The 12,588-nt window shown below is 63.6% G+C and overlaps 2 protein-coding genes across 3 annotated transcripts; both read right to left on the reverse strand.

Annotated features, from left to right (window-relative positions):
* Positions 1–1,210: 1,210 nt before the first annotated feature.
* On the reverse strand, positions 1,211–7,902 carry MCRIP1 (MAPK regulated corepressor interacting protein 1). 2 transcript variants are annotated; one of them, XM_047833819.1, is made up of 5 exons: positions 7,819–7,902; positions 3,171–3,226; positions 2,959–3,077; positions 2,338–2,439; positions 1,211–2,128 (listed from the first exon to the last, which is right to left on the reverse strand). In XM_047833819.1, the coding sequence occupies exons 2-5, from the start codon at positions 3,176–3,178 to the stop codon at positions 2,064–2,066; spliced, it is 294 nt and encodes a 97-aa protein (XP_047689775.1). In that variant the 5' UTR covers positions 3,179–3,226; positions 7,819–7,902; the 3' UTR covers positions 1,211–2,063. The 2 variants fall into 2 exon arrangements, with proteins under 2 accessions (XP_047689775.1, XP_047689776.1); XM_047833820.1 differs by lacking the exon at positions 7,819–7,902 and adding an exon at positions 6,373–6,741.
* Positions 7,903–8,488: 586 nt separating this feature from the next.
* On the reverse strand, positions 8,489–9,835 carry PPP1R27 (protein phosphatase 1 regulatory subunit 27). Its single transcript, XM_047831616.1, has 3 exons — positions 9,179–9,835; positions 8,943–9,093; positions 8,489–8,624 (listed from the first exon to the last, which is right to left on the reverse strand). The coding sequence occupies exons 1-3, from the start codon at positions 9,366–9,368 to the stop codon at positions 8,501–8,503; spliced, it is 465 nt and encodes a 154-aa protein (XP_047687572.1). The 5' UTR covers positions 9,369–9,835; the 3' UTR covers positions 8,489–8,500.
* Between the last annotated feature and the right edge of the window lie 2,753 nt (positions 9,836–12,588).

Raw genomic sequence — 12,588 nt, forward strand, 5'->3', positions numbered from 1 at the left:
GGCAGCCGCACAGCGCTGGCGAAGGCACCTTGGACAGGGAGGTGGCAGCACTGCTGGGGCCGGGCTCAGCCCGGAGGACCCATGCCCACCAGAGGGCTGGGCCAGGCCAACAGGGAGGACTTCTGCCCAACCACCACCTCCCACTAGCTAGCATCCCTCCACCCCATGTCTGCCCCTTCCCCCCTGGTCCCAAGACCCCCTTTATGACCACAGAGTCCTCATCCACCGGTCATAATCTCCAAATGGACACCTGGACCCCAAGTTAGGGAAGGGGTGGTTCCACACCTAGCCGGCATGCCTCCTCCGATCTGCCCTGCCCCCACCCGTCCCCTGCCCCCCGAGCCTCCACCCACCTCCCAGGTGCTCTGGACAGACACCACAGGCTGAGGGCCTCCATTTCACAGAAAAGCTAAGTTTGCAGGGACATGGAGAGTGAAAAAGGCTTCGAGGGGGTGTCCTGTGGTCCCCCCCCCCCCCACAGTGGTGGGATGTACGGGTCCACGGCTATCACCACTAGTGCACGAGGCCAGGGAGGGTAGCTGCGGGCACTCAAACCCTCTGCAAAACACCCCATGGGTCCCCAGGGAGCAAACAAGGCCACGTGGTTAGAGGCTTGGCTCAGGGCCTGGCACCAGCCAGCGCCCACTGGCAGCGAGCCAAGGCGGCTGTTTATTGCATGACCTGTCCTTCCTGTGCCCCTTCCCTGGGGAGCCCCCCTCCCCCCACCGGAGAAGATGCCTCCTGGAGCCACCTGTAGGGCCCCAGAATACTCTTCCAGGAAACAGTGTTCCCAAAATAAATTCCAATTTGGCTTATCTGGGCCTGGCCTGCCAGGGCTTTCCAGGTTTGAAGGTCAAGTGCACTTGGGTCTCTCTCGGGGCTCAACGGCCACCCCTTCATCTGAACAGCAGCGAAGCCACTTCCCTCCGGGTTCCAGCACGGAGGTTCAGGGCTGCAGAGGGAGGCTGCTGCCTGCAGGGCCCCGCCCTTAAGAGGATGGTCCCCTGAAGAGCATAGAGCCACCCCAACCGATCTCTCCTCCAGAGAGCCCCACGTCCACCTCCCACGGCCCCCCAGGAGGCCTGAACCCCCCTAGAGGATCCCAGGGATCAGATGAAATTTCTGGATTCTGGCGCCCGGACCGTGACCTTGGACCTCCAGCCCCGCGTGGGCTGCTGGGACAGGGGCCTGACAGACCAAGGGGGGCCGATCCAGCGCCACCCGCCTTTATTCACTGGTCCTTGGGCTTCAGTCACAGACACTTGGCTTTTGGAGAGCACAGGAAGAAAGGGGGGCCCTGGTGACCGTCCCAGCACACAGCACAGGGCCAAGGCCAGCCTCATACCCCTGCCCAAGGGGGCTGCTGTGGCCACAGGGCCACAGACAACAAGGGGCTAGGCCTGGTTGCCCAGGACCCCTTCTGAGCGGGTGCTCGCAACATCCCAGGCCCAGAGGGCTGGTGCCAACCTGAAGCTGATGCAGGGAAGGACAGGGCCAGTCTGGACAGTGGGGTGAAGAATTAGGTGCTCCCCAACGTGTCCAGGCCAGAGAAGCAGCAGGAGTTGGTAGGGAATACAACAGGTATGGAAGGGCCACCCTTGTCCTGCCTCCTGGCCACTTCAGGGCCAAGGCCAGCCCAGTACCACCAGCCTGGGAGACGGCACAGGCCCCCCCAGGTCTCCCTCGTGACCTTGGAAGTGGCCGGGGGGCAGGGGGTGGGGGCAATGAAGGTGACGGGAGGTGGAGGGGAGTCAGAGCCGAGGCCCTGGGGTGGGGGCAGGCAGCTCCGAGGAGACAACTACAGGGAGAGCGGGGGCTGGCAGGGCCCAGACCCGCCCAGGGGCAGGGGCAGCTCGAGACCCCCTAGGAGGAAAGGAGGGGGCTCGGGGAGGAAGGGCAGGCCTTGGCCACCAGTCGTGCCCCTCCCGGTCCTGGGGTTGACAGCCCCCTGGGCACACGGCCCCTCCCCCTCCCAGGAACTGAGCCCACGGGAGACCAACATCAGGTGGCACCCGGGTCTCCCAGAGGCAGGGGGGTGGGGGGGTGGGGAGGGGACACCGGCTTCAGGACTTCTTGGCGTCAGGCGTGCTCCGGCGCTTCAGGTCACCCAGGTCGATGGGCTTGAAGGCTGTCAGGGGACGGGGCGGTCAACGGTGGCACAGACGGAGACCGGGCCTGGGCCCCCCATCCCGTACCTGCCTCTGGAAGCCCTGGGCCCGGACCCGTGCTGCCAAACCGCGTCGCCAGTGGGCAGCCCTCTTGCCCTCCGCCCTCCACCCTCCGCGGCGCGGGGCCCCTGGCCAGGCCCCTCCCTCCCGGGTCGTCTTCCCCACTCACTCTTCAGACTGGGGTTGGGGACCTTCTCCACGTACTCCTCCACCAGGCCCCGCTCGCTGCCCGACATCTGGCTCCGCAGGTCTCGCTCCACTCCCTGCCAGGCTGCGGAGGGCAGGGAGGACGTCAGATCCCCCAGCGCGGCCGGGCGGTGGCAGGTGGAGCCCACGCACGCTCAGCACCCTCGCCCCTTCCCAGCCCTCAGAGCTCCGCCCCTTGTCTGTAGGGGGCTGCGGTCACAGAGACACGCGACACGCGGGACCCGACACGCGGGACCCGGCAGCTCTCCTCCAGGAGGCTCTGGGCCTCTCCCGCCTCCTGGCACACTCATCACGCACACGCTCGTATGCCCCGGCCACACTTCTGGACACCCCTGGGTCCTCCTGGGGTGCACCGTCTGCCCGTCTTCCACAACGGTCCCCTGTCCTCAAGGAAACCTGGCCCGCTCCAAATGGGGCCTGTCCTAGGAGCTGCCCGCCTCCCACTACAAGGACCGGGTCTCCTCACCAGACAAGTCCCCAGTGACCCCAGCTGCCGGGCCCCTGAAGGCCAGGGGAGAGCCCGTATCCCGGAATGGCAAGAGGGGGGTTCTGGAGAGTTCCCGGCTGGCGGTGCCCCGCGTACCTTCGTAAATGAAGCGCACATTCTCCTCATGGGCCGGGGTGAAGATCTCGCTGCTGCTGGGGGGAGAGCGGGGGCTACTGTTCCTCTTGCCGTTGTAGACGACTCTGGAGACGGGGGAACTGGGGGGGCCCAGCACGTGAGGAAGGGCTGGGGGCAGAGTGGGGCCCACCCCCGGACCCCTGGGCGAGGCCGCTCCACAACCCGAGACCCACCTGGTCATCGCGGGGGTGTCTGGTCCTCACGCTCCGCTGCCGGGTCCCCTCGGCCTCTAGGAGAGAAGCCCAGACCCCAGAGGTGGGACAGAGTCGCGCCTCCTCCCTCAAGCTGCCCACCGGGGTCCCTCAAGGCTGGGGCGCAGCCCCAGTGTGGGCAGAGTCAAGCACGTGGAGGCTGGGGGCCAGCAGCCGGCACCTGCGCTCAGAGCAGCCTCGGTTCTGGGCAGATCCCGGCGCCTGGGCCCCCGCTACCCAGGGAGCCCCTTCCCCCGCAGTCAGGCAGCCTGGGAAGGCGCTGGCAGCAGAGCCCAGATGCCCCCTTTCCAGAGTCCCGGGACACCTGTCAGGGAAGCGTGGGCCTGCGGGAAAGGGCTGCCACCATCCCAGTGAACCCCACCTCCGCCCTCACTGCCTGCGGGGCCCGGGGGCCGTCTCCACTGAGCCTGGTTCCCTGTCTGCGGGGCCGAGCTTCCTCAGTGAGGAGCCGAGCAGAGCCGGAGCTTCCTGGTCCCAGAGGCCGGGGCGCGAGTGAACTGGGGCCCTGGACACAGAACCCAACGGGGAAGGAGGGCCGGGGTAAAGGTGCGAGCCTGGAAGCAGCAGCTGGGCCTGACCGAGGGACCGAGACCCTGGGGTGCCGCCTGCCTGCGGCCATAGCCCTGGGCAGGGGTTACTCTCAGGCTCACTCTAAAACCAGCCAGCTGGACAGGGTTCCCTCTCTGGTGGACGACACAGCACAGGGTGAGGACGCTGCCTACTGCCCACACGGGGCCGGTCCCAGGCCTGGCCTCAGGACAGGACAAGCCTAGGTGCCAGGGGCGGACGGAGGGGGCCCTGAACGCAAGAGCCCCTGCCCCTGCGGCCCCAGCGTGCAGCTACAGGCCTTCCCAGAGGGCTGGAGCGGCGGGACGCTGTGGACATCCGCTCTCCGGTTCGCTCGCCGTCTCACCAATGATCAGGCATTTGAACACCCGCACAGCTGAACGCAAGCCCAGGCGGCAGAGCAAGAACAACAAAAAAAAGCACAGAACCAGCTTCCTGGAGGGTGCGTGCAACCCATGCCCCTCCCTCACAAAGTGACGTCTTCTTTCTTGGACTCAGGGGTCTCCCTGCCCTGGTCCTGTCTCCCAGGCGCCGGCCCCTGGAACACCAGAGCAAAGAGGGAGCCCTCTCGGGCCTAAGGGTGCACTGGTCGACCCGGGGGGCTATCGGCAGTGGGACACGGCGGGGAAGCTCCGGTCCTGCCACAGGATGGCCCCTCGCCTCAGCCAGGCCCCCCTCTCCTCCTGTACTTTGCTCTCCTCAACCCCGGAGGCCACTGCTCAGGGCACCTGCCTTCCCAGCCTCACCCGCCCCAATTCGGGCCTCTCCCCGCACGGCAGCCTCTGCCTCTTTTGGCCACAGCCTCTGGGGGCCACCCAGCCTTTGTGGGCACTGTGGCGTCATCTCAGGGCCGCCTACTCACCCTCTCGGGCTAACTCAGGTGCTCACCCCCTCCTGGCTCCGGTCGCCCTGCCTGCAGGCACGTGCCGAATGGGGTTCTCTGGACACCTCACCAGCCCCCCTGTCCCTGCAGACCTAAGGCCAAACCCGGGTTGGGCCCAGAGCAGCTGGCCCGCAGGGCTGTGCCTGAGACCAGAGCCCTGGACCCACAAGGCACTCGGTCCCCACACCAGGGACCCGGCCCCACTGCCTGCTGGGCTTCCTGACCAAACCAGGAGCAGGATGAGGTCACATCAGTTCCCTGTCCCAGGGCTGTGCATCTGTCAGCAAAGGCCCGCCTGTACGGACATCCTACTTTAGCTAAAGAGGTTTCTGCTACTCTGGAAAGACAGGACTGGCCACACAGTCAGCAGGTTCTCACCCCCTGGGGACTTGAAGAACGAGGCTATTATAACATTTATGGGCACCGCCTTCCGCCTCCTTCTGCAGCAGAAAATCACACCCCACCCAGCTGACTCTGCCACGGCCTAGGTCCTACCAACCCGTCTTCCCAGGAACATCTGGGTCCTCCTGCCCCCTCCAGAGCTCAGCTTCAGGCCCTGGGTCTTCACCACCGAGACCTTGTACTGCCCCCCCACCCCCCGGGCCCTGCCGCCCGTCAAGACCCGGGGGCACTGAGAGACTTCTCCTGGAAAGAGACCAGGGGCCTGGTGCCTTCCTGGAGACAGAAAGGACAGTGACCCGCCACTCGCTCACCCTCATCACCTCTTCCCATGTGCAGCCGCCCCTCCTGCATCTACCACCCCTCACAACACGACAGCCAGCTGCACCATTATCCCCCACCCTTGTCCTAATTCCCCTCCCCAAATAATTCCCCACCCTGCACGCCCTGGGCCCTCTAAAGCCATCAAGCCCTCAATCTGGCCCCAGTCCGTTTCTTCAGGTGTCACCCATTGCTGGGCCCACCCCCACACACAGTATAAACAGAGCCGTCTCTGCCAGCTGCCGTCACCACGGAGAACCACACGCGAATGTCCCCTTTGTGCGCCTTGACTCTTACCCAAGCCCACGGCAGGGCCCAGAACCATTCTGTGGCTGGAGATCATCCACCCCCTGCTCTGCTGCCTCCAGGGAAATCCCTCCCTCTCTGGACCTCAGAGAACTCACTGAAGCCAAAGCAGCCCCCGAGATGGCTCGCCAGGGTCTCCCGCTTGACAGGGACCCCAGCACAACCATGTGGAGCTACCACCTCGAACGACACCTCTGTGGCTCCTCATCCAATAGGACCACAGACACGCCCTCAGACAGGACCGTCCTAGGAAGAGCGCGCTAACTGGGCACTTCTGGGAGCGGAAGGGCCACTGTTGACCACAAAGCACGACTGTGGACAGTGCTGGACACACCGAATGCAGAGCCAGCCACTCAGAGGAAGGCAGAGGCCCAGGAAAGTCCAGCATATGTGAAGAGGCTGCGGTACCGCCAGCCACAGCAAGCACTTGCTACGGGCTGGTTACAGGCTTGCTGGGCACAGCAGCCCGGCACCCAGCAAGGCAGAGTCTGAACCCCAAGGAGCCCTAGCCTCTGGGCCTCCGGGGCAGCAGACAGGGCCAGGCCCGGACAGCTCAGCCGACCTGAGCCCTCCGGAGCCCACCACTGCCCTTGCCTGCACCCCTGCCAGGTCCCGGGACACCCCTGACGTCAACGTGGCTGTGCTCAGAGACAAGGAGGGAGTCTTCCAGATGGGTGAATTTTGTACCTTGCCCTTCCATGGGAACCAAGGACTTCAGAGACCTCCTAGGGGAAGGCAAGGCATTGGGGGGGGGGGGGACCCGAAGCCCAGCCTCTGGCCACCCAGTCTCAAATTCTCCCCCCCCACCCCCCCACAGCCATATGCTTTAGGACAGGAAAGAAGACGCTACTTTGTTTTCCAGAAAAGTGACAATGAGTATTCCAGAATTAGAATCGGTGATGCAAATGGTGGGCATTCCTTTAGAATTTCCGATGTTAAATTTTTCTTAGTTTCCGCTTTCCCATCACATCCTGTGTCTTTGTGGTACTCAACAGTTTCAGCCACTAAGACTTCTAGAAATGATGTTACCCCAACAACAGCCAGAATACTGCTGTACGCCACGTCCAACAGGGGCTTTCCTTGAAGACCCCTCAGGCCAAGCCCCTAGCACTGCCCCACCCCCACACCCTCTTTTCTGGCTGCTGGCAGCCGCTCCCATCCCCAGCAACAGACCAGCGCCAGCGTGTGCACCCCCCCCACCACGTGACCTGGAAACCTCAGCTCACCCCAAATCAAGCCCACGCCCCGCTTCCTCTCCTCCCCACTCCCACTCCTCTTTTAAAGCTCTCTACCCAGGACTCCCTCACTGCTCACCACAGACACCTCAGGGCCTTTGCTCAAGGTGTCCCCTCTGCCCAACATGATCTGACTCATCCTTGGGAGTCAGCTGTAAGACAGCCTTTTCTTGGAAGTCTCCCTGGGGCTGGGCGGAGAATACAACTTTTGCACCTCCGTATCATCTGATGTTTATGACAGCCCGGTGGCCTTCGTGATTAGAAAGCCGACCTCCACACGGCTTCCACCCCATCTCTGGAAGCCCCCTACGGTGGTCAGGCCCTGCAACCCAGGGAGCTCCCCGAGGGCGGGGCAGACGCAGGCCCGTCTTCCCCCGTTTCCACCCTGCACCTGGCACCGCACCACCTGGCCTGCGGAGGCCGGGGCTGTGGGAAAGGCTGGATAACGGAAGGCAGGGAAAACGGCGGGGGGCCTGGCCAGCTGCATTCCAAGAGCCAAGGAGCATCCTCAGGAATGCTCCCTTCGGAAAGGGGGGAAGGCAGGACATTTGTCAACCACCGCGGCGGCAGCTTCAGAGAATGGAAAGGGCGGGCCCATCGCTGCCCCTTCCGCGCCCGTCTCCCCCGGGGGGACCCAGGCGCCGCGTCCCGGGGCAGGTGCGGACCGGCCCCGCCACGTCCCCACGCCCCCTCCTCACCGCACCGCCCGCGGCGGGATGCGCGCCCCCCCCCCCACCAGCAGGCCCAGGGACTCAGGCGCAGCGGACGGAGCGGGGCGCCCGGTCCCGGCCCTCCGCGACCCCGCCCGGGCCCTGCCCTCGCGAGCCGCCGAGCCAGGGCGGGTCCCGGCCGCGCCCGCCCCGCCCCGCCTCCGCCCCCGCCCCCGCTCCCGCCTCACCTCGCCCGCTCGGCCACCGCCGCCGCCGCCAGCTGGGGCCCGGCCGGAAGTGACGCCACCACCGCGCGCGCAGGCGCAGGCGCGGGGGGCACGTGAACGGCGCGCGCTCCTGGGGGCGGGGGCGGGGCCGCTGGGGGCGGGGCCAGAGACCGGGGGACCACGGGACGGGCGCCTTCGGTTTCGTTAGGTCCAGGGTCGGCGGGGTACCGGGGGGAAGCGGCGGGAGCGGGGGCTGCAGAGCCGAGGGGAGCGGAGCTGAGGGCTGGGGACGCTGGGGTTCTGGGAGTCGGGGGCCGGCGGGGTCAGAGACCTCAGACCCCGGAGCCCCGAGACGCTGGCTCCCTTCCCTGGCGCTGCCCCCTGCACCCCCACGCCTGGCGCTGGGATGGCAGGGCCCACTGACCACCGGAAGCGGAGAACCGGGACGGCCCCGTGCCCAGTAATCAGGCTACCACCAGGGGCTGGGGAATGACGTTTATTGAAAAAGTAAAAAGTGTCACGATAAAAAAAAATTCACCTGGAGAAAAAGCCAGGCCAGAAGCGTGGGGGGTGGGGGTTGTGCCCAGGTACGGGCTCCTGGCCAGCTGCCGCCCCTACCGGTGGGGCAAGTCCTCGTACGTGGGGGAGGTGGGCACCCAACTTCTCTCCGGAGGCTCAGAGCCCTGGGAGGGCAGGGCTGGGCTCAGTCCATCCGAGTCCCTTGGAAGAGCTCCACCAGGTCCTTGAAGTCTGGGTCGATGAGGTCTGAAGGCAGGTCTCCATCGTCGTTGGCTGCGTCTCTGTCTGCCCCCAGGGAGATGAGGTACCTGGGGTGCAAAGGTTGTGGTGGGGGGAAGGCGGCCTGCAGGATGTTCACCCCAACCCCGGGGTAGCAGGCTGGAGTCCTGGGGTGCACCTTTTTTAAAAAATGTTTCCAGGAAGGGTGAAGAGGAAGAAACTATCCTCCAGAAACAGTGGCTGACTTTTCCGGTTTGCTCTAGGGAAGGCAACAGGGTAGAAAGGAGATCCTAGAAGCTCTTAGGGCTCTTAGCTCTACTGCCAGGGCCGCCTTTCAGGAGGCCACATCCTGGAGGCCACCTGAGGTCAGGGCATTTGGGATGAAACCCCTGGCCTGGCCCTCTCACCTGGCTATGTCAGGGTACCCGTCGCTGCAGGCGATGTGCAGGGGCGTCCACCCAGTCTCGTCTCGCTGGTGAATGTCAGCTCCGTACTTGACCAGCAGCTTCACGCACTCCAGGTTTCCAGAGAGCACGGCTTCGTGCAGGGCGGCCAGGCCTGGGCAGGGCAGGGCGGGAGGGGTCAAAGCTGAGGTCTTCCCCCAACACCCCAGAGACCCTCGGCTGGCCCCACAGGCGCTCACCTGAGGGGTGGATGGTGTCCAGGGTGACTTTCCGAGCCCGGATAAAGCGCCCTACCTGCTCCAGGTCACCCTGGCGGATGTGGTCTAAGAACAGGACGTCGTTAGGGAAACGCACGCTGCGATCGGCCAGCATCCGCCGGCGCCGATGTCGTGGGCTGTATCGGGCGTAGCGGCTGGTCCTGCTGGGCATCCTGGGGGCTGTGCTGGGTCCACCTTGCGGGGACCCTACTGCTCGGGGGAGGGACGTGTCCGGCCCGGATCCGACAACGCATACAGGCTCTTCCTGCGCCACCGCCGCCCCGTGCTCTCCTGTGATGAGGCCACCTCCCTCTTATATAGGGCCCGCAGTGCTATATAAAGCTGCGCAGTCATGCTCACACCGGGAGGGGCTGAAACAGAGCAGCTCTGCCCTGCACACAGGATCATGTTTAGTGGCTCGTCTTTCAGCCCACCTGTCGCTCTGCCCCGGCCAAAGGGGTCAGATCCTCCCTGGCCACTGCTGTCTGCCCCACAGCTGGGCCTAGAAGGTGCCTTACAGAGGGCAGGAGAAGGCACTAGAAAGACAGGACCCATAAGGACGGCAAGCGGGTACCAAGGTCATGGAGAGGGCCCAGGCATCTCCCACAGGCCTGGGAACTCAGGGAAAAGGCCCGAGGTCTGATGGGGGTGGCTGCTCCCACCTCCTGAGAAGCAAGGGGCTGCCCACATCTGAGGAAGCACAGGGTCCTGACCATGCCAGCACAGGTCCTGCCCCGCCCATGTGCCCCCCTGCCACCTGTCACCTTCCAGCTGGGCCTGCACCACCTTGCCCTCCCGCCGGGAACCTTCCCAGGTTAGAATGTAAATAAATGCCTCTGCTTCCACTAGCCCACCCCACCCTGCCCACCAGGTAGCCCTCCCCACACCGCCGTCATTTCCTTCTAGCCCCGTGCCCTCCACCCCCATTTCCTCTGGCTCCAGGCTCCTGCCTCTAACTGCCAAGGACACACATGCTCACGCCTGAGGGAGCATTCAGTCTGCTCCCCTCGGAAGGGCCGTCACGGCCCGGGTGGCGCACGCACTCTGCCTGGTCCGGGCTTCCCTGTAAGAACGTAACCAGTGCGATGCGTCGAAGATGCCCGGCAGGCTGGGCCGGCGCTAGCAGTCCACCGCAGCAGCCTGTGTCCAGGGGTGGCCGAGACTTTGGTGGGGAGAAGAGCCAGTGGAAATGAGCCTTGCGCACAGGCGCAGAGCTGGGCCAGGAGCTCACGGGGTCGGGGGGGCAGCGCCCGCAGCACGTGCTGTTGGCTAGCTGGGTGTGTTTGGGCTGCTGTAACAAAGTGCCAGACTGGGGGCTGAAACAAACTTTATTTCCGGGGCACCCGTGTGGCTCGGTCAGTTAAGCGGCCGACTTCGGCTCAGGTCACGATCTCACGGACACTGAGTTCGAGCCCCACATCTGGCTCTGTGCTGACAGCTCAGAGTCTGGAGCCTGCTTCGGATTCTGTGTCTCCCTCTGTTGCTCTGCTCTGTGTCACTCGGTCTCTCAAAAATAAACAAACATTGAAAAACAAAACAAAACTTTATTGCCTCATGGTTTTAGAGACGGGAAGTCCAAGATGAAGGCGTCAGCAGGACTGGTTCCTTCTGAGGGAGAATCCAGGCCCCCTCCTGGCTGCTGGTGTCTGTCTTTGTTCCCTGGCTTGTAGAGACATCACCCCATCTCTGCCTTCATGTTCACACGGCCTTGCCCCTGTGTGTGCCTGTGTCCAAATTTATAAGGTCACCAGTCATTGGATTAGGGGCCGCCCTACTCCGGAATGACCTCGTCTTGTGCGACCACATCTATGACAACTGTATTTCCAAATTAGATCACATTCTGAGGTCCCGGGGGTTGGCACTTCAACTTAGGAATATTGGAGGATGCAGTTCAAGCCATGACATTGGCGAGAAGCCCCCGGGGAGTCTCTGGAGTCCTGAGTAAGGACAGAACCAAGGCTGACTGGCACTCTTCTTGGGGGTGGGGCCGGCCACCTGGTCACCAGCAGCCTTGCATCACCAGGCTGGTCTCCATCCAACAGAACCAAATCAACAAATGTATTTAACACCCTCTAGGTGCAAAGCCTTGGGGCCAAATGCTGTGGAGAAATGGGGCACCGCCTAAGACAGACTCCCTGCCCTGACAAGGTTTTTCTCGGCTGGTCTCAGAGCCCCTACCTGCTGGCCGGGCCTGGCCACCATGGAACCCTCCTCCCCGGCCAGGCCCTGCAGGGCCCCCAATCCAGGGGTGGTGCCTGGGGTTCCTGAGCTCCGGGGCTCAGAGGACGGTGCTGGGTGATCTTAACTCCTAGTCACCTGGGAGGAGTCAGTATACTTTCTTCTGGCGTGTTTACAGGAGAAAACTTTCCTTTGATGTGAAGATGGCCTGTTCTGGTGTCGTGGAAAGTTCTGTCTGCCCTCCCTGCTCAGGGGATCAAATGAAAGAAGGCTTTATGAAGCTGCCACCCAGGCCTTCCCGAGAGTGGCCAGGCCTCGGGCTGGAGACAGGCCCTGTCCTACCGGGGTGAGCTGAGAGCTTGGGGGTTTTGGCTTTTGGGTTTCAGCTTGGGCCAGAGAAGGGACTGGTGCCCAAAGCGCCCCCCCCCCCCATTCACAACAGACTCCCCTGAAAGGTATTTAATGTGCTTTTAATTCTTACCTGGGCACTGGAGCCGTCCTCTAAACCATGGGCCTGGCCTGAAGCGTCTCACTTTGGAACCTTTTGTCAGAAGCTGGCTGTGAGCGTCTCACCTAAGAATGTTGATTGGCAAACCCTAACTACCTGTAACCACATCAGAACCGCACCTGTATTCATGTGGCTTTCTTCCTGATGCCCGTGTGAACCCGCGATCTGGCTTATACGATGTTAGGTTTCTACCTTCTAGAGGAATAAAGCAAACCAAAACATTTAATGCAAAAAGCCCACTTTGAAAAGTCCGAGGAATGCGACTAGTGGTGCTTTTTATCCAGCAGAAAACAGGAGCCAGAGAGCCCATTGGGAGACTGGGTGCAGGGCCCACCGTACAGCCTGTCCGTGCCAGCAGGCTCTGAGGCCTGAGGACCTGGGGGGGCAGGCGGGGGAGGGGTGTCTGGTGCACCAGGGCAGTAACTTCCTGCCACCTGGAGAGAGAAGTGAAGGAGGGCAGGGGAGAGGAAGAGAGGGAGATTGGGACGCCCGGGCTGCTAAGCCTTAACTGACCACCCTGAGTGTGCAAAGTTGCCTGCTAATCCAGCAGCCCCGCCAGGTTTTGGACTCCACCCTCACAGCCTCCCAGCAAATCCCGGCCCTGGAATGTGCTAATCAGCTGCCTCTGCAAAAGGGGAAAGGTATGGGTGATTCACCGCTGCTCCCAGGAGCACATGACACTGTGCTCCCGCCCGGTCCCAGCTCT

The sequence above is a fragment of the Prionailurus viverrinus genome, chromosome E1 (assembly GCF_022837055.1).
Source record: "Prionailurus viverrinus isolate Anna chromosome E1, UM_Priviv_1.0, whole genome shotgun sequence".
NCBI classification, from domain to species: domain Eukaryota; kingdom Metazoa; phylum Chordata; class Mammalia; order Carnivora; family Felidae; genus Prionailurus; species Prionailurus viverrinus.

What these genes read in the sequence shown, in the direction of transcription:
- MCRIP1 (XM_047833819.1), bottom strand. An exon ending in TGTGCGCTTCATTTACGAAG is followed by an intron (nt 2,440 to 2,958) that starts GTACGCGGGGCA and finishes TGCCCTCCGCAG; the next exon opens with CCTGGCAGGGAGTGGAGCGA. An exon ending in CCCCAACCCCAGTCTGAAGA is followed by an intron (nt 2,129 to 2,337) that starts GTGAGTGGGGAA and finishes GTCCCCTGACAG; the next exon opens with CCTTCAAGCCCATCGACCTG.
- PPP1R27 (XM_047831616.1), bottom strand. Translation starts at nt 9,368, where the DNA reads ATGCCCAGCAGGACCAGCCGCTACGCCCGATACAGCCCACGACATCGG. An exon ending in GGACACCATCCACCCCTCAG is followed by an intron (nt 9,094 to 9,178) that starts GTGAGCGCCTGT and finishes TGCCCTGCCCAG; the next exon opens with GCCTGGCCGCCCTGCACGAA. An exon ending in GGGTACCCTGACATAGCCAG is followed by an intron (nt 8,625 to 8,942) that starts GTGAGAGGGCCA and finishes TTTGCACCCCAG; the next exon opens with GTACCTCATCTCCCTGGGGG.